The sequence below is a fragment of the Macaca thibetana genome, chromosome 12 (genome assembly GCF_024542745.1).
Source record: "Macaca thibetana thibetana isolate TM-01 chromosome 12, ASM2454274v1, whole genome shotgun sequence".
In the NCBI taxonomy this organism is placed as follows: domain Eukaryota; kingdom Metazoa; phylum Chordata; class Mammalia; order Primates; family Cercopithecidae; genus Macaca; species Macaca thibetana.
Window position 1 is genome coordinate 83,272,789 of NC_065589.1, and position 21,393 is coordinate 83,294,181.

A 21,393-nucleotide genomic window follows, 5' to 3' on the forward strand; every position below is an offset into this window, starting at 1 on the left:
ATATCAATTTTATAAGAAGCCAATTTAGAAATGAAGAGTTCTAGGCTAGGCACGGTGGCTCATGCCTGTAATCCCAGCACTTTGGGAGGCTGAGGCGGGTGGATCACCTAGGTCAGGAGCTTGAGACCAGCCTGACCAATACGGTAAAACCCCTACTAAAAATTCGAAAATTAGCTGAGCATGGTGGAGTGTGCCTGTAATCCCAGCTACTTGGGAGGGTGAGACAGGAGAACTGCTTGAACCCAGGAGGCCAAGGCTGCAGTGAGCCAAGATCGTGCCATTGCACTCCAGCCTGGGTGACAGAGTGAGACTCCATCTCCAAAAAAAAAAAAAGAAGAGTTCTTTTTCTATTTTTGATTTATAGGTTTAAGACAAGTTTTCGAATTTACCTCTCCTTTATTTTCTGCAATCTTTCTGGATCTCTTGAAGGCGCACTTTTAGTTTTATCACTTTTACCATCAGCTGAATTCCAACCTGAAGGAATAATATCTACTGTGATCATGACATTGTCGGTCAAATTACTCCCAAGTGCTGGGGGGACTGCAAACCGGAATAAGGAACCAGGAAGAATCCCTGCTATTCCTGTATTTCTTCCACCTTGAGCCGAATCTGATGTAGAGCCACCTGTTGTGGCACTGCTTGATGCTGCAGATGCTTGTGGTCTGTTGGCAGCAGCTCCAAGAGGATCATTCTGTGCTTCAAGGTGAACCACTTCATTTGATTCTCTTCTAAAAATATGAGATCTAGATGATGTATCAGAGGTAGATATCCTTGAAGATTCATCTCTTCCCTCTCGCCTCCTTCTAGAGAACAAAGGTGTGCATCTATTTCTAAGTGAGGAAGATAACCATGGTCCTGTATTTCTACCTTCAGATTCTTGGTTAAAATTTTCTGAATCTGACTCAGAGCTATGATTGTGGCTAAGAGATGACAAACCCCATCTTCGCCTAAGAAATCGAAATCCCTGAGAAGCTTCAGATGCCCTATTATCGGGAACTTCAGAAGTTGATGGTACATTACTACGGGACTGTGAAGCTGTCAAAATTCTTGGAGAAACGTAAGAATTTTCAGAATTCAATGATCTCGTATTCAAGGAATCCTGACTAGATCTTCGTGAAAAAAAAGTAGATGACATGCTAGAAGCTATGCGTGACAGCAATCTCCTGGTTGTCCGCCTACCTTCATTGTCAGAAGATTCTTGAAATGGTCTTTGAGATGAAACAACCCTTTCTGAATTGCTTATGATTGGGGTTTCATCTCTACTTGAACTGTAAGAAAATCCAGGCTGTGCATTGCTTCGGGAAGATTCTGATTCTCTTGACGAAAAATTTGATCTTAAAGAATTTCTGGAGTCCCTAGAACTTAGTATGGTCTGATGTTCTGAAGGCAATTGGTGGTTTGTGGATGATGTATTCAACTGTAAAGTGCTCACTGAGTTTTCTTTTGGTCTTGCTCCTTGTGAATATGAAGGAACTCTGTCTTGAACATCTATTTTTGAAAGGAAGTAAAGATAACCAATTACATGAAATAATTTGAGCATTATTATTTGCATTTATTATGTTGAGTGTCAAAACGAAGCGCTGGATTCAAACTGATTACTGTTACATTGTAACTACAGAATTTACTGTTATTATAGAAAAAACATAAACATATTTCTTTCTATTCCTACTGGTAAAATCCAGTACTGCCGTGTAAAGTCAACATTACAAATATATAAAAAAGAAATGTATTATGAGCTTATGAAAATTTTGATAAAATTAAAACAGCTGAATTTATTGATCAGAAATTATTTGGTATGATACAATAATATCTAGTATTTAAATTGAGATGCTTTTAAATAGGCCAAATAATACAATGTAAATGACTCTTAAAATGATTAAAAGCAAAATCATCCAAGGGAGACTGTTTTGGAGATTTTGTTTTTACTCTGTGCAATAAATTAAAAAGTTGTTTTAAACCCTTGTAATTTTATGAAAAATCCCGCTAATAGCTAAAAATTTTTCCAATTTTTTTTTCTTTCAGGTTAACAGCTGTAATTCTTATCCTGTAAATGTATCCTGTGTTACATTTGCTTTAAATACTGGCTAGGAACTATGAATCAGACTAGGGCTATGACATCTGCACTTTTGAAAGGATTCCTTAACTGGTGGTTTAAATCTTCAAATGGGATGAGAAATACTATAGGATTCCTTTGCAAGGAAACTACCCATTCACCTTGTATAAGAGCTAAATTACTACTACACTAATATATGGAGCTTTATGAAAGGGTAAATGTTAGGAACTAAATCTATTTCTATCCTGTACTTTTATAGTCCAAAACCTAAAAGCTATTGATACTGTCTACTAAAGCTCTACTATCCAAAGTCAAGAAAATAAAATGTTTTCATTTGTCACAAATAAACATTTCCCCCAGTAAGATAAATTAAAATAAACTAAACCTTTAAAAACAAAACATTATTTCCTACTATGTAAATCAAACTCCATTTCTGCCTACTATATTTGTCAACTTCAATTAGCACCTTTTTCTTCAGTTACTGAGAGAGGCTGACACAGGAGAATCGCTTGAACCCAGGAGGCGAAGGTTGCAGTGAGCTGACATCGTGCCATTGCACTTCAGCCTGGGCAACAAGAGCAAAACTCCATCTCAAAACAAACAAAGCAAGCAACCAAGCAACCAAAAACAAAGTGTGGGTCTTGAGGTCAATTTAATAAAACTAGAGGTACATCCATGTTATACTAAAGTAATTTTAAATTATGCCTTAAAATGGTGATTTAAACTTTCAGTTATTTCAGAAGTAGAAGAATCAGAAGTAGTTATTAAACTACATATGTTATAGGCAAATTCTATTTGAGGATACAAGATTTAGTATGTTACTTTGTAACACAGACATTCTTAAAAGGAAAAATGCAAGTTAAACAATGTAAAGGTAGATGGAATCTAGATACTCTTACTCATCTACTGTATTTTAAATTATTTTTTAAGGTCAAAACAAGTACTAGAAAGAAACATTAAGGTATTCTGAAATCTTCATAAGACAAAAGATACACTATTCCTTTTTACTGTTGTTTTAGTAATATACATAAAAAGGAAAATAGAACATTATGAGAAGCTACACTTAATGTAATTTATACATACATGATGAAGTTGTGAAATCACCACTTCGGTGACTATAATCCATAAGATTACTAATAGAGGAATCTGTTCTTCTCTCCAAATCTCTCCTCTCTCTCATTAAGTCTGTTCCAAATGATCCAAGTACCACTGATGAAGATCTAGGAACTTGACTATGCCTCCAAGATGAATCTTAAAATAAATGAAGAAGTTTTATATCAGAGAAAGCTTTCAAGGCTTTGGATGGTAACAAATCTTCAGTAATACAGAGGAAAGTTAGTGTTATTTATTATTATCTTTTATTTGAGATGGAGCCTTGCTCTGTCGCCCAGGCTGGAGTACAGTGGCACGATCTCAGCTCACAGCAACCTCCACCTTCTGGGTTCAAGTGATTCTCCTGCCTCAGCCTCCTGAGTAGCTGGGACTATAGGCATGCACCACCATGCCTGGCTAATTTTTGTATTTTCAGTGGAGATGGGGTTTCACCCTGTTGGCCAGGCTGGTCTCAAACTCCTGACCTCTGGTGATCCGCCCACCCCAGCCTCCCAAAGTGTTGGGATTACAGGCATGAGCCACAGCACCCGGCCTTACTGTTGTTTATTATGAGAATCCCCAGTTATGTAGTCATTATCAGAAACAAAATTCAGTAAAACATAAAATTATTCACAAATTATTCACTTATAAAATTATTTCCTACTCTAAACATATTCTTCTCTAACACTAAAATCTACCCCATACATGATGTCAATGTCTCAGTCACTTCCCACAACATCTACCTATACATGATGTAAAATGATTACAGAACAAAAATGTAAATCTTGCCAAACATGGAGAATTTCACAAAAAAAGTCAATGAAAGTGATGCTGGAGAACTGCCAATATAAAAATCAAAGTCATCTGGAAAGGGAAGATGTCAACAATACAATTTTATCAGAATTATTTTTACTGCTACCACAGTTGGTTAATTTTTTATTCTAGAATTCTTAATTCTAAGAATTAAAGTATCGTTATAGTTATTGATATTTTATTAGACATTTCATTTAAAAGTAAATTAAACATTGTCTCAAACCTCTTTCCTTCACTATTTACCTTGAAATTTTGATTCTTTCTTCCCTAATCCTAGTAGTCTTAATAATTCCTCTTTATTAAGAGAAATGGCCCAGAGTATTTATAATGTTTTCACATAGCAGAAGAGAACAAAAATATCTCTGGCACAGTGGTGTTTGACTACAAAGTTATTAACAGTCTGCTCTTAGCCATCCCAACATTCTTAATATCCTTCAGATAGGCACGTCTTTCCCATGACATTCCAGATTATCAAAATAGACAGGAACTGCTTACATTACTTCAATTGGTAACACACAAACATTTAAATAATTTTACCTCCAATTGTGTCATCACAAGTTTTGGCTCCTCTTAAACACTGGCACTGGCTAACATTTCATTTGAAGAGGAGTATGAGTGAGACGGTAGCCTCCTGACCTTTCAACAAAAGATCTTTTCAATGTGTGTGAAAAATATGTGTCTCAGTACAAAATACCAGGCATGACGCTTTATGGATAGATCATCCAAATCCCAGAGTGGTCAGTACCTTGCCCAATGCCACTCATCTAGCTAGAGAACTAAAACTGTGACTTTCTAATCCCTTGTCTAGAAATCCTACAAAAATACCACCATTTTTTTTCTAACTCAAGAGTTTCCGTATTTGTTTTTTGTTTAAGAGACAGAGTCTTGCTCTGTCTACCAGGCCAGAGTGCACTGGCATGATCATAGCTCACCGTAACCTCAAACTCCTTGGGACCAAGCGATCCTCCAGCCTTAGCCCCTCAAGTGGCTGGGGAGTATAGGCATGCACCACCAGGCCCAGCTAATTGTTTTTTTTTTTTGGTAGAAATAGGATCTCACTATGTTGTCTAGGCTGGCCTCAAACTCCTGGCCTCAAGAGATCATTCTGCCTTAGCCTCCGTATTTTCTGAAAATAAATATTATATACTACAATGTTTATCATTTACATAAGACATGCTTAAGCAATATTTTAAACATGTATCAGTAGATTTAGCCTTCCTTGTAACAATTACAAAATATAACCAACAGAATACACACATTTACCAATTTGATGATCATAAAACACCAGCTATTCTAATTAAAATCTGCTAATATCCTGTTTATGTAGAATATCTATATCAACTTTACAAGAAAAATGCAGAAGAGTTAGTATCAGTTCTAGCATTAATTTAAACTAAGATTTTGGAAATTCCACTACATTTCTGACCCACTGTCTTCATATAAAATCTGCTTGCCTCATTCCAAAACTAAGAACAACTGTGTTACACCTAGGGAAAAATGGGCTTAAAATACCTACAGAAACATATTCTTACCTGATAACGTGTTTAAACCGTTTCCAACATTTCTCCCAGCTGAGGTAGTACAGTTTGTACAGGAAAGTTTAGGTCTTTTTGAATCATGATCCCGTTGCTGGTTCTGCGATCTTGAGCGTGCTCCCTGAGTTATCTCAGATTCACTATACCACGCAGATTGAAATGGTGACGCAGATGCTGATGCTGACGTAGACTGTAAGTTCAAAAAACTTTTTTAAACAACAAAAGGCTGCATTCAGTATTAAATTTAACCAACAATCCTCTAATAAATTCCTACAAGCATCAATTTTTCGACCACGTAGTTCTTTCTTTTGAGACAGAGTCTTGCTCTGTTGCCCAGGCTGGAGTGAAGTGGGGCGATCTTGGCTCACTGTAACCTCCACCTTCCGGGTTCAAGCAATTATCCTGCCTCCGCCTCCTGAGTAGCTGGCATGACAGGTGCGCGCCACCACGCCCGGCTCACTTTTGTATTTTTAGTAGAGACGGGGTTTCACCATGTTGGTAAGGCTGGTCTCAAACTCCTGACCTCATGATCTGCCCACCCTGGCCTCCCAAAATGCTGGGATTACAGGCATGAGCCTCTGTGCCCAGCCTCCACCATGTAGTTCTTCTTTAGACTTTGTTCCTTCTACCCACTTGTCCATTTACTATACACTACAATTGTACTTTGCTGGGCTCTCAATCTGATGTAGAGTTAAGTTTTTTTTTTAACCGTATACAAACACTTGGTTATGAAACACTGAAGACCAAAAACTATAATCATTTTCCCTAATTTTTCAGTTTTTTTTCTTTTTGCAAATGAAATCTTTGTTGTACTGGTTTAATATTTCAATCTTTTGAGGAATACTAAGCTATAAAGAGACTGTGAATTACCCTACTATGAAAATCAGATTTTTCAACTAATTAACAAATTTATCCTTGTTCTGATGCCTAGTTTCCAGAATATGGTCATACAACACTAATAAGGGTATGCTTTAAAAAAAAAAAAAAATTCCTAACATCAGAAATTTCTTCATCAGTGAATCAACAACTAAGTACATATTTTAAAACTTGGCTCATGGTTTTCTCTTTTAACATATATGTACACAAAATAAAACTTGTAACACAGATATCACTGATAATGTACAAACTATTTTACTTCTCTCCAATTCTTTAATTTGTTAAGTTTACTCACTACAACGCATTAAAAAGGCGACAGTTTGTCTCCTTAAATATTTAGGTTTAAATGACAACATATTTCAACCACAATTATTGAAATTGTACTAGTCTTTTTACAAAAATGTTTCCATCACAGCAAAGTAATTACCTGGACACACACACACAGGACAGATAGACTAAAAAACATACATTTGGCATACAATCTCTCAATGGTTCAGAGACAGTAAGGATCTCTAAAATAAAAGTAATTTTTCAGTACATAAAATAAAAATAATTTTTAAAAGCATGTTACCATAAGTATGTGGTAAATATTGTGCTAAAGAACATTAAAATGAAACCAAATTATTTTAAGTGTTCTTCTGTTTAACAAAAGAGTTAAAATGGAATGCATCATGGGCCGTAATTTCGGTCTATATTAATCTAAAATTCACATGATAAACACAAGAACCCAAAAAATGTGTTCCATCAAAGCTCTACAGTCTAGGTAACAGATAAGTAAATAAATAATTATACTATAAATAAGTACTATTAATAGTAGGTACAGTGAAAGTTTTACAGAAAGACCCTAAATATGTTTTAAGGACACAGGGAAAGAGTCAAAGAAGATAGTAACTGAAGTTCACAGGGTAGGTGAATGAAAAAAGACATTACAAATAGACAACATAAAAAGACGTATAAACCATTTACCATCAGATTTTTGTTGTTGTTGTTTTGAGACACAGTCTCACTCTGTTGCCCAGGCTGGAGTGCAGTGGCACAATCACAGCTCACTGCTGCCTTGATCTTCCCACCTCAGTCTCCAGAGTAGCTGGGACCACAGGCACATGTCATCATGGCTGGGTAATTTTTATTTTGTAGAGACAGGATCTCACCATGTTGCCCAGATGGTCTTGAATTCCTGGGCTCAAGCAATCTTCTGCCTTAGCGTCTCAAAGTGCTAGGATTACAGGTGTGAGTCACCACATCTGGCCTGGCTTTCTTCTAAGACATTACTATTTATACTTGACCTTCTATTATACTTCAATTATTAACTTTTAAATTTGCTTTTTATAGAGATAGGGTCCCACTACGTTGCCCAAGCTTGTTTTCTACTCTTGGGTTCAAGTGACCCTCCTGCCTCAGCCTCCCAAACAGCTGGGATTACAAGGCATGAGCCATTGCACCCAGCCAATTATGGTTCAATCATGAGAAACATATTGCATGCATTCAGGGGATATATTAGTTCATGGTAACACTGGAGAAGAAATTTTGAAAATAAAGTAGAAGGTGCGAGGCTGAAAAGGCAGGAAAGGGCTACATCAGGAATTCGCCCATCCTTTGCCTAGAGAATATTCTGTAAATTGAATATGGCATTTTTCAGCTTAGCACAAAGTTAAGTCTCACAAGCCTTCTGTACCTAATATTACAGACACCCAGTCAATGAACTGGAGCTAGCACAAGAAATGAAATTAATCTGATATTTCAGAATCAAACCATTTCATATGCCATTATCATCAAGGTATCAGGGACCTTATCCTGCAGGCCAGTGGTTCTAACACTTCTGGATTTCAGAGACCAAAACAAAAAATGTTTTAATTTAAAAATGAGAAAGAACTGTCACTTTTGTCCAGTAGGACATCATTATTTTTCTCATTTTGCAAAGACTTTAGCATAAAGTTACTGAATAGCACTTCTGCAAATATGATTTTGGGAACTAACAAAGGGCGGGATGAATCAGATCTGCTACTATATAGAAAGACTTTTAGAGGCATATGGAAGATGAAATAGATGAAATGAACAGAAAGTAAGAAAACCAATTAGGAAGCCATTAGAATATCAAGAAAGAAGTCCCTATGAAGTAAGTAATGGGAATAGAGAGCAATCATAAAACATAAAAATTCATCAGATGTAGGGCTGTGAGAAATAGAGAAAAAACAGGTTTTTGGTACTTTCTACTGGTGAGATAAATTACTATGCCATTCATTAAAAATACTGATTATAGGGGAGCAGATTTAGATAATGAATTTCATTTGATTCTTGAATGCTGAAGTGTCCAAAGGCTTAAAGTGACACTCACTGTTCATTAAACAATTTTCATGACTCATGACAAAACATGTAGATTATATGGCTATATGCAAGACAAAAAATGTTAATATCAGCATATAGGTATACATATCAGTATACATAATGTCAGTATATAGGAGGAATATTTTGGAGTTTTGCTATTGGCTTAAGTTCAAAATCAAACCTCTTCCTGGTTCCTACAATCCAATTTTGTCCATATTTGTTCAAATATCCTCAGCCTGAAGCAATCAGTTTTTTTCCCTCGGAATTCTTTGAGCAATTAAATAAAGTGTTAGATTCCCTTAACAATGTATTATCTCTTCTGCTGTCTAGAACTACAGGCCAAATGAAATCAGGGAATAAGTCTGTCTTCAAAGTATACTGCCTTGGGCATAATGAATCCTTAAACAAGTGGTTTTGGGGTTGTTTTCACTTTTTGGCTATTATAAACTGCTGTTACGAACAACTGTAAATTTCTGTGTGGATGTATGTTTTCAATATTCTTGGGTGTAACTAATAGATCATGTAGTAACTTGATGCTTAATATTTGGAGGAATTACTATTTTTCCAACTATAGGTTGATGCTAATAGCTGTGATGGCGGCAGCAGCTCATCTGGAGTGGCTGCCACAAAGATGCCAGCTGCAGCAGGGGAGGCATGGCAGGGTCTGTGTGCTCCATGGAGCCAGCAACAGGTGGGAGCCCTGATCACTTCCAAGTTGGTGGGGTAGGAGCCCTGTGCTCCCTGACCCAGCTGTGGCTGTAGACTTGGGTATCCCGGTGTCTCAGGGGTCTGAGAAGCCTCCCTTCCCCACCCTCCGCCCGGCTCCTGCTCAGATTTTGGAGCAAAGTTTTAGCCAAGCTTGTACGCTGTGTATGCACATGCTTGCGGCAGTGCCGACACATCAGCCCACTGCCACCTTGGCCCCCTCTGGACTCTGGGCACCAACAAGCACAGAGGGAGGCCAAGGGGGAACTGAGGGCGGCTTGGCATGGGTCTACAGGCATCCGTTGGCACGAACAGCCTGAGTGCCATGAACAGTAGCAGGAGGCAGACAAGCTCCTGGGTGAAAAGGGGCAGGTCCCCAGTGAAATTCTACCTTCAAGCCTGGGATGGCCTGAAGCCTGGAGGCTTGGCTGCCAGTTCCACGGACCGGAGTGAGACCTTATGGTGCTTATCTCAGGCCCACCCATTGCCTCCCATGGACCAATCAGCATGCACTTCCTCCCCTCTTGAAGCCCATGAAAATCTCAGACTCAGCCAGATGTCAGGCCCACTTCCCTGTGGATAGGAGCTACCCAGTCCTGTGTGGTTTCCTCTCCACTGAAAGCTACACACTCGTTGAGATGACCTGCCTGCGGAAAGGAGCCACCCACTTTGGTCTCCTGAGAGCTGTACTACTGCTCAATAAAGCCCCTCTTCGCCTTGCTAACCCTCCAATTGTCTGTGTACCTCATTCTTTCTGGACGTGGGACAAGAACTCAGGACCCGCCAAATGGTGGGACTTGAAGAGCTGTAATACAAACAGTACTGAAACACCCCTCCCTACCCCCGCTCACCATGCTGTGAGCGACAAGGAAAGAAGATCTCTGACCCTTCGGGGAGACCAGACCTAGGGGCTCCCTGAACCAGGTCTGTGACAACCTCTTTGGGGCTCTGTAGTTCCTGGTGTCTCCAAGCTTCCGGGTGCCACCGTGTTCTTCAGTGCCCACAGAAGCTGCTGCCTGTGGTACACCTGATCCACTCGCAGCCTCACAGGGCACCAGCACCTAGAGCTGCCCGCCCCACTGCACCCAGTGTGCCTGGCTGTAAACAGTGGCCGGCCCCTGCACTCACTTGCTCATGCACCCCTCGCCGATCCATGTCTGGCTCACCCTTGGCAGGCGTGGGATCCGAGCTGATAGCACGAGTCGAACAAAGCCTGCCAGTCCGAGTAGGCAGAACACACCTAGCAGGCCCGAGCAAAGGCTTCTAGCTGGAAAAGCAACACTCCAAGGATCCTGTGACAGCTGTACCATTTTATAATCCCATCAACATTGTATGAAGGTTCCAATTTCTCCACCACTTACCAACACCTGTGATTGTCCACCTTTTTTTAAAATTTTGATACAGGGTCTCAGCTCTGTTGCCCAGGCTAGAATGCAGTGATGAAATCACAGATGACTGTGGCCTTGACTTCCTGGGACCAAGCAATCCTTCCACCTTGGCCTCCAGAACAGCTGAGACTACAGGCATGCAACACCATGCACAGCTAATTTTTAAATTATTTCTTTGTAGAGACTGGGTCTCACTATGTTGCACAGGTCTCAAATTCCTGGGTTCAAGCAATCCTCCCAGATTTGACCTCCCAACTCAGGCCTGGGATTAAAGGCATGAGTCACTGTGCCCAGCCTGTCCATCTTTTTTATTTTGGCTATGCTAGTGGGTGTTAAGTATCTCACTGTAGTTCTGACTTGCATTTCCCTAATGACTAATACTTTCTCATATGCCTATCAGCCATTAATATATCTTTGGAAAAGTATTTATTAAAGTCCTTTGCCCATTTGAAACTGGGTTATCTTTTTATTGTTGAGAGGTAAGAGTTCTTCATATATTCTGGATACAAGTCTCAGTATCCAGTAAGATATATGCTTTGCAAATATTTTCTCTCGTTCTGTGGATTGTCTTTTCACTCTCTTGGTACTGATGCACACAAATTTTAGTTTTCATGAAAACTAATTAATATTTTTTGCCTCCCGACTATGAGCATTCATATGACACTAGATGGAAGTAATTAAATTTACACTGGAGTTTCATAGAGTTTTCTTTCTTTTTCATTAACTTTCCAGTCTCTACCCAGACAGGTAACAGATTTGGCTCCCAGAGTAAATACTTTTCATCAGTTATTTCCAATTCAAAAGGCTATCTGTTATATGGTGAATTGTATGGTATGTGAATTATAACTCAATAAAATAAGGGGAGAGGTAGAAGGCTATCTAGCCCAACCAAAGTAGCTGAAATACTATATGGTGTATCTGAGAAATCATCAATAAGATAGCTTGGAGACTTAATAGCTATAGGTACTCTATGCACAGTGAAAAGAAAATAACTTTCCAAGACTTTATATAACTAGCAGGCATCCAATTTTCATTTTATTTCTTTTTACCTTCATAATATTCATGCCACCTTTCCAAAAACAGGTTTACTGGAAGTATAGTCAATGAAATCATTTACTATTAATATTGTATAAGTCAGTGTTTGCTTTCAGAAAATTATTTCTAAGGTTTTAAAATATTTTCCCAACACAAATGCCCTTAAAACAATGCAATTAAAAAAAAAAAAAACTTGAGAAAATATTTGCAAATCATGTATCCAATAAGGAATTTAAATCTAGAATATATAAAGAACCCTTACAACTCAGTAATAAGACAACCGTACTTTAAAATGAGCAAAAGAGCTATTATAAATAGGCATTTCTGAAAAATGTACAGTAAATGGCCAATTAGCACATGAAAAGATGTACAACATCATTAGTCACCAAGGAAATCCAAATCAAAACCACAATGAGATACATACCACTTCATACCCATGGAGATGGCTAGAATCAGAAAGTAAAATAAGTGTTGGTGAGGATGTGGAGAGAATGGAATCCTCATACACACAAACGGGAATGTAAAATGATCTAGCCAGTTTGAAAACAGTATGGCAGTTCCTCAAATGATTGAACACAGAGGTTACGCATGACTCAGCAATTCCATTCCTTTCTTTTATGAGATACGGTCTCACTCTGGCCCAAGTAGTAGTGAAGTGGTGCCATCATAGCTCACTGAAGCCTCAACCTTCTGAGCTTAAGGGATCCTTTCATTTCAGCCTCCCCAAAAGTTAGGACTACAGGTGTGCACCACCACATCAGGCTAGTTTTAAAAATTTTTTGTAGAGATGGGGTATCACTATGTTGCCTAGGCTGGTCTTGAACTGCTGGCCTTAAATACTCCTGACGTTTGGCCTCCCAAAGTGCTGGGATTACAGGCATGAGCCACCATGCCCGGCTCCATTCTTAGTACATACCAAATACAAGTGAAAACACAAGTCCACACAGAAACTTGCATATGAATGTCTACAGCAGCATTATTCATAATAGCCAAAAGGTAGAAACAACCCAAATGTCCATCAGAAAATAAATGGATACACAAAATATGGCATACCTATACAACGAAATAGTATTTGGCCACAAAAAAGAATAAAGTACGGACATATGCTACAACACAGATGAACACTGAAAATATGCTAAGTTAAAGAAGCTACCAACAAAAGACTACATAGTACCTGTTTCCACTCATGTATATGAAAATCCAAAATAGGGAAATCTACAGATATAAAGTAGATCAATGGTTGCTTTGCACTGGTAGGGGAAGGGGGATTAGAGAAGTAGTGCAGCGATAACCATAATGGTTGTACAGCTGTGAATACACTGAAGACTACTGAACTTTAAATGGGCAAATTGTATGGTATGTAAAATTATAACTTAATACATTTCTTAAAGAATTTTAAAGATACTTGCAAATTTACATTAATGTTATCCACTGGCAAATGATTAATCATTAAAAATCATGTAAAGCACAGGAACAGAAACTAGCCCAGAATGATATTCTTTTCCTGGGCTCCTCATTTCCATGAGTTAACGACTTGACTGTGAAGTGAATAAATTCTGCTTTGAAAAACTTCCAGAACAACATTACCTTCACCATGAGCAACAACTTAAGACTTTGAGCTCTTCCTTGTTTAAAATATTCATGTGATGGAGAGTACCCATCTCCACACCAATGCAGAAGAAACTCGTATCACTCCTCTGTACACTTTAAGACCAAATTGACAAGTTTTGTTTCCTCGGAGGAACGTTGTATCTTTTTCTTCTTCACACAGGGTCTTGTTCTGTCACCTAAGCTGGAGTGCAATTGCATGATCAAGGGTCACTGCAACCTCAACCTCCTGGGCTCAAGCAAACTTCCTGCCTCAGCCTCCTGAGTAGCTGGGACTAAGACGTGTGCTACCATGCCTGGGTAATTTTTATTTTTTTTTTGTAGAGAGGGGGTCCCACTATGTCACCGAGGCTGGTCTCTAACTCCTGGCCACAAGTGACCCTCCCACCTTGGCCCCCCAAAGTGTTGAGATTAAAGGAGTGAGCCACCATGCCCAGTCTCTTTTTCTTATATGCAATACTCATTACAGAGCTAGTTGTGTTTTGCTGTGATCTTCTTGATAACCAAAATGAGAGCAAGTTTAACTTAAAAATGCTGCAGGGTTTATGTAATGCCTATCACTGTTACAATTCTGACCCACTCTCCATATTTATTACTCTCAGTATTCTGTATTTTTCCTTATCCTATTTTAAATTATTTTCATTTTCTTGTTTAATTGTATATGCATCTATGTATTTATTTCCTTGAAAGCTACACTTGCATAAGGTAGATTTTTAAAAAATTAATGACCGCTGGTTCTGCACTATGCAAAATATGCAATGGTACTGATCTCTATAGCAGTTATCTACAAACTAAAAAAAAGGTATCAATAACTTTAAAAAGCCCCTATAACCTTATAAAAAGCCTCCTTTTAAAATTATTTCCTATTAAAAGTAATCAAACTCTCAACAAAGCAAAACAGAACAAGTACTAAACAGACTAGTGCTTCCTTAAAGTTACAGAAAAATATACCAAATCAACATAAAAATTTACATATTCACAAATAACCCATTTTTACTTTTAACAATATGAATTATAGAAATTAAATTTTCCTTTAAAAACATGGAATTATAGAAATTAAATCTTCCTTTAAAACGTAAATTTTGCTTACTGTCACTAAAGACGTAAGATGATCATAGTTTTCAATCATTCAAATTGTAATAAAAATCTAAAGATGGGATAGCAGAAGTAACAGCAAGATTAGTAACAGGTGAAGCGCAGCTTACAAATGGCTGAGAACTAAAAGATATTTAGGAAATCAACCGTTCGGAACTTAGAATCTACATTTCCCCAAAGAAACAATGCTATCCAGAGTCTTGGATTCTTAAGCTCAAGTATATTACATAATAATCACGTAACTGAGAGAAACCACCTATATTTCTAGATTTCAGAACCTTATAGATGAACTGACACAAATATTCGTCTTAACTAAAAACAGAAGTAAAAAAAGGTTCTATAAAATGTCAAGCACTATATAAGGTGTTCCCATAATAAGTCCATAACATAACTGAAATTGATATATCATGTCCTACCCCTGACCCTCTTTTCTCTGAAGCTTCAGATTTACCAAGTGCCTGAGAAAATGGAAGTTTTATGTCTCCAATAGTTGTGAGTTAAAACACTTCAATGATTTTTTTTTTTTTAATGTTGCCTCTGGCCAGGTGTGGTAGCTCATGACTGTAATCCCAGCACTTTCGGAGGGTGAGGCAGGAAGACTGCTTGATCTCCCAAGTTCGAGACCAGCCTGGGCAATATAGTGAGACTTACACTGTAAATAAAAACAGACTTACAACAGATAGACTTACAACAGAAAAATAAAATACTGGCCAGGCATGATGATTCGCATCTACAAAAAATTTAAAAATCAGCACAGTGTGGTGCGCACACCTATATTCTCAAGCTACTCAGGAGGCTGAGGTAGGAGGACTGCTTAAGCCCAGGAGGCAGAGGCTTCAGTGAGCTGAGATCAGTGCCACTACACTCCAACCTGGGTGAGTGTGAGACCCTGTCTCAAAAACTAAAAAATTTTAAAACGCTCCCTTTGACATTGAGTAGTCTTAACAATGCTAAATAAAACTAAACATACTACACGTAATTTAATATTTGGATAAATTATACCATTCCCTACAGATATTACCTTAAACCAATGTAAAGCCAGGAAATAATAATGGTAACAGTAAGTTAACAATAAAAATAATTATAAATAAAAATAACAATTATAAATAGTTATAATTAGTAATACCTGAACCCTTATACTATGTTCTAGGCACTGTTCCAAGTGCTTCACATGTATTCTTTCTTTCAATTAATCTTAACAATATGATGAACAATCTTGTTCATCTTACATCTCACATATAGATGTGGCTGTATGAAGAAACCACTATCACTATCACCATTTTACAGAAGAAAAAACAGATAAATAAAATGCTGGCCAGGCAAGATGGCTTGCATCTGTAATCCCATCACTTTGGGAGGCTGAGGTGGGAGGACTGCTGGAGGCCAGGAGTTTGAGTCCAGCCTGGGCAGCATATCAAGATCCCATCTCTACAAGAAAAATTTTTTAAAAAATTAGCCACATATGTGTATGTGTTGGGGGGATGGGGGTGGGGGAGGGTATGCACCTGTAGTCCCAGCTACTCAGGAGGCTGAAGCAGGAGGATCGCTTGTGCCCAGAAAGTTGTGGCTGTGCTAAGTCATGATTGCTCAACTACACCACAAGCTGGGTGACAGACAGAGCAGGACCCCGTCTCTTAAAAAAAAAACAAAAACAAAAACAAAAAAGTGAAACACTTTGTTTAAGAACATAGGAGTTTCAATTTTGAAATCAAAACTAAAAAAGCAAAGCAGGCTAAAAATGGTTGAATTATGGTTGAAACTGCTCCCATACCATTAAAAAGAAAAAAGCGATTAAAAAAACCATTGTAAGCAACTTAAAGCAACTAAAAAGCATTAAGAAAATCCCTAAAATTTATAAAAATAATTTATCTTAAGAATCAATAAACATTTAAAATATACTACTTGGTTTGGATTTTGGGTGTTTGCAAGTAATTTCTGAATTTTACTTGGATAGTTAAAGACATTAAAATTTTGGAACATAATGAAATCAACACTAATATGTTACTACAACCAACATTTAGGTGGGGTCATTTTGAAGTCATTAACATGGAATTTTTTTTTTTTTTTTTTGAGACAGAGTCTCACTCTGTTGCCCAGGCTGGAGTGCAGTGGTGCAATCTCAGCTCACTGCAAGCTCCAGCCTCCTGGGTTCACACCATTCTCCTCTCAGCTTCCCGAGTGGCTGGGACTACAGGCGCCCTCCACCACACCTGGCTAATTTTTTGTATTTTTAGTGGAGACAGGGTTTCACCATGTTGGCCAGGATGGTCTCGATCTCCTGACCTTGTGATCTGCCCGCCTTGGCCTCCCAAAGTGCTGGGATTACAGACGTGAACCACTGTGCCCGGCCAACATTTAAATGGTTTTTTTAAAAAAATGCTGCTATTTGTTTAACATAATAAGAAATTGACTTTTTTTTTTTTTTTTTGAGACGGAGTTTCACTCTTGTTGCCCAGGCTGGAGTGCAATGGCACAATCTCGGCTCACCGCAACCTCCGCCTCCTGGGTTCAAGTGATTCTCCTGCCTCAGCCTCCTGAGTAGCTAGGACTACAGGCATGTGCCACCACACCCAGCTAACTTTTTAGTAGAGATAGGGTTTCTCCACGTTGGTTAGGCTGGTCTTGCACTCCCGACCTCAGGTGATCCACCCGCTGTGGCCTCCCAAAGTGCTGGGATTACAGGTGTGAGCCACCACGCCTGACCAGAAATGGACTTTTTTTGAATAATCTACAACATTAAGAACAAGTTAGAAGAAACAGTTTGAAACAGTCATATCTTAAGGAGAATGTCAATAAAGATACTAAATATATTCAGGACTTTAGCACCTACACTATTATTATTATAATAATAATTATAAAAAACAAATACAGCAGTAGCTAACGTTTATATAGTGTTTACCATATGCCAGGTACTATTATCATTTAACATACAGCATTGTCATGTAACTGTAACAACTGGATAAAGTAGGTGATACTAAGTCATAAAGATGTCAGCCAGGTGCAGTGGCTCACACCTGCAATCCCAGCACTCTGGGAGGGAAGGATGGGCAGAATGGTTGAGCCCAGGAGTGTAAGACCTGCCTGGGCAACATAGTGAAACTCCACCTCTTCAAAAAAACACAAAAATTAGCTAGGCATGGTGGCACATGCCTGCAGTCCTAGCTGCTGGGGGAGAGGCTGAGGTGAGAGGATCACTTGAGCCTGGGAGGTCCAGGCTGCAGTGAGTCGTGATTGCACCACTCACTCCATCCTGGGTAACAGAGTGAGATCCTGTCTCAAAAAAGAGAAACAAACACTCAAAAACAATCACAACAGAAAAAGATGTCAATAGCTAGTAAGTCATGAAACATGACTCCTCTCTAGGCAGTACAGTCTGGTTTCAAAGTTTGTCTTCCTCATTAATAAGCTATATATATTTTTAAAAGTAGACAAAAATTAGTAGACAAAATTTTATGAATACGGGAAAATACAATTCTGTGCTCTTTATATGTCACCATGATATTTCTATAAAAGGCAAAATATATGATTCTACACCTCTAGGAATCATAAACTTGTCTAGCAGCAGAAAATGTACAATATCAATTGACATTTAAAATGAGACCAGGTTCCACTGAGCTGGAGTTTAAAATAAAACAGAGACCAGGTAAACAGTTCATATAGTCAATTAAGAAATGGGTAGCAGATATGGGCATTTTCTCTTTCTTTTTCTTTTTTTTTTACTTCAGTCTTGCTCTGAATATCTTACAGAATGCTTACTACTGTGTAGGAACATTTTTATGAGACTCTGTCATATATCAGATCATATAACATATAAATATATGAATACTTAATACAAACAGAAATTTTCAAAGGATTCTTTTAGATTACCTCAAAATCAGACTTTTGCAAATCAAACATTAATTATAACATTCAGCCAAAAATGCAATGAGCTTAAATTTGTTACAATGATAAGCCATTTCAAAATCCAAAGAACTAGTCAGGCATGGTGGTGTGTGCCTATAATCTCAGTTACTCAGGAGACTGAGGTGAGAGGATCATTTGAGCCAGAGTTTGAGACCAGTCTGGGCAACATAGCAAGACCCTGTTTCAAACAAAATGAAACGAAAAGCTTGTGCTCCCAACGAAAACTAGCTACATAAGAGTAGATGGACATACCAATATAAACTCATTATTCACCATAAAAATCAAATTTAAAAATTCATGTAAAAGACTTTTAGAACTTTCATAACAAGATAACCTGTTAATTTAAAAATCACTCAACATTCAAAGCAAAATATTTAGAAGTTGTAATCTCAAAGAAAACCACTTAACATTTGTTATTTCACCACTGCTTTGTGTATATGCAGAGAAAGGTCAGATGAATGAGTGTGATTTTAGAGGAAAAGGAGGTACAGTTTTTGTTCCTCCGACAAAGCCATTCACATTGATTGACCAGTTTAAATTTATACTTAAAATTGATACTTATGTTTATATGTACAAAGTTTTCCAAGTCTTTGGAAAGCTTTTTTTTTTTTTTTTTTTTGAGATGGAGTCTCACACTGTCACCCAGGCTGGAGTGCAGTCTCACGATCTCAGCTCACTGCAACCTCCACCTCGGGGTTCAAGCAATCCTCCCACCTCAGCCTCCCAAGTAGCTGGGATTACAGGCGTGTGCCACCACACCAAACAAATTTTTTTGTATTTTTAGTTGAGATGGGGTGTCGCCATGTTAGCCAGGCTGGTCTCGAACTTCTGACCTCAAATGATCTGTCAGTCTCAGTCTGCCAAAGTGCTGGGATTACAGGCGTGAGCCACCGTTCCCAGCCCAAATGTATGATTTTATATGAGGTTACAATCTGTTATTCATAATTCTGAAGTCTAAAAAGTTTGAAAAATTATTATTCATTTTGCTACATATATATTGGTTTTGATTACAGGATGCCTCAGATCCAGCTACTACATTTTAAAAATACCCTCAAAAGAGTGGCCCTAGGGATTTTGAAAAAGGCTGTATACATATATTCCAAATAAAAATGTTACCTGATATTCAGAATCCAATCTAAATGAAGAGTCTCTTGAGTGATAGGTATCATTTAAACTACTTCCTCTACTTCCAGACATCATCCTAGTGCTTAAGGAGCTGGAGGGTTGAACAGAAATTCTTCTTGGAATCCTTGAAGGTTTAGACTCCATTCTTATAGATTTTTCTGTTAAATGAAAATTTTCATTAATTGCCTTTGGGAAAACATGAAAGCCTTTAATGTTTAATCCTCCTTAATCATTAGCTCAAATAAAAAATTAACTATACAAATTAACCATATCTGACAAGGTAAATTGTGAAATGATCACCACTTCTCTTCCACAAAGCAGAAGTTCATCAAAGGTTTTCTACCGTCCGTTAAAGGAAGCAAACAAACATGATAAAAGTGGAATGAAGCACTCTGAGGTCTGTTGTTTCCAAAATCTGGCTCTTTTCCTTACTCAACTTTGTCTATTACATATTCTACATGAATTTGTCCTTGACTCTCTTGGTATTCTCTATTTTTAGTGTTCAATGCTCATACCTGTTGTACTATTTGCATACCCTTTAACACAATGTTCTCACAAACCTTTGTATGTGCCTGGAAAGTCTATACATTACCCACCCAATTCTTGGTCACTGGTTTAAACACAAGTACCTTTCTTCTCTGCACATGTTTCTATTTCATACATACTTTTCATACTACTATGCATTTTAATTTGTTTACCTTTCTATTTCCCCATCTCAACAATGAATTTTCTAGGTCAGAATCATTTAAAGTATTTTAAAATCACTGCCTGGGATATGAATGAACTTTCTTTTTATTTACCACTCACAGTAGGATCTCTTAATTATAACAAAAATAATAGCAACAGCTGATATTTATTAAGTATTATATGCACGGTCTGACAGTAAGGACCTTCTGATTAACTGTTAGTTCACTGAATCTGCAGACCAACCCTGTGAGACAGGTACTATATTATCTCCACTTTATAAATAAGAAAACAGGCACAGAGAGTTTAAGCAATTTGTACGTGATCACAGAGCTAATAAAGTGTTTCTCAAAATGTTTCCAAAGACTGTCACTGGAAAATGATACTTTAAGTAAAAAAGTCAATCTATAAATCTACACATAGAGTATGATTCTATTAATGCAAATAAAATGAATAAAACTTCTAAGAAAAAAAAACCAAAATGCTAAATTTATTTTGTGGAACTGAGTGCTTTCCACTTTATAGATTAATAATTCCAACTTTTCCTTACTAAACATTTCCAAACCCAGGACAAAAATAATGATTACCCATGCCTGATTATTAAATATATATAAATGGAATCATACAATAAGTACTCTTTTGTATCCAGCTTCATTTGCTCAACATTATGTTTGTGAGATTCATCTGTGTTGTTGCATGCAGTTTTAAGTTCACTCTAATTTCTTTACATAGCATTCCACTATATGAATGCACACAATTTATTTTCCCATTCTATCATGAACATACGCAATATTGTTTCCATTTGGGAGCTGTAATAGTGCTACTATAAAGACATTACTACTATAATTTAAAAAGCTTTTTTTTTTTTTCTGAGACAGAGTCTTGCTCTGTTGCCCAGGCTAGAGTGAAGTGGCACGATCTCCGCTCACTGCAAGCTCCACCTCCCGGGTTCACGCCATTCTCTGGCCTCAGCCTCCAGAGGAGCTGGGACTACAGGCGCCTGCCAAAACATTCGGCTAATTTTGTGTATTTTTAGTAGTGACGGGATTTCACCATATTAGCCAGGATGGTCTCGATCTCCTGACTTTGTGATCTGCCCGCCTCGGCCTCCCAAGGTGCTGGGATTAGAGGCATGAGCCACCGTGCCTGGCCTTAA

General features: G+C 37.9%; 2 protein-coding genes across 11 annotated transcripts in view; one reads left to right on the top strand and one right to left on the bottom strand.

The window, feature by feature from the left end:
• The window catches only part of CD302 (CD302 molecule), a 45,855-nt gene extending 43,185 nt beyond the window's left edge, over window positions 1-2,670 (top strand). Inside the window, exon 8 of the mRNA XM_050752884.1 lies at window positions 2,023-2,670. The gene's annotated coding sequence lies outside the window, so the exon portion shown is untranslated. The remainder of the gene's footprint in view (window positions 1-2,022) is intronic.
• Window positions 1-21,393, bottom strand: part of MARCHF7 (membrane associated ring-CH-type finger 7) — a 55,054-nt gene that overhangs the window by 19,272 nt on the left and 14,389 nt on the right. For 6 of the 10 annotated variants that reach the window (XM_050752876.1, XM_050752877.1, XM_050752873.1 and 3 more), the window contains 4 exons: window positions 19,545-19,711; window positions 5,491-5,683; window positions 3,137-3,304; window positions 390-1,488 (listed from right to left, as the gene is read on the bottom strand). In XM_050752876.1, coding sequence (XP_050608833.1) covers window positions 390-1,488; window positions 3,137-3,304; window positions 5,491-5,683; window positions 19,545-19,697 — 1,613 coding nt within the window. In that variant the 5' untranslated portion in view covers window positions 19,698-19,711. Of the gene's footprint in view, window positions 1-389; window positions 1,489-3,136; window positions 3,305-5,490; window positions 5,684-14,520; window positions 16,348-19,544; window positions 19,712-21,393 lie in introns of those variants that run through there. The other 4 variants (XM_050752880.1, XM_050752878.1, XM_050752879.1 and 1 more) reach the window with 3 other exon arrangements.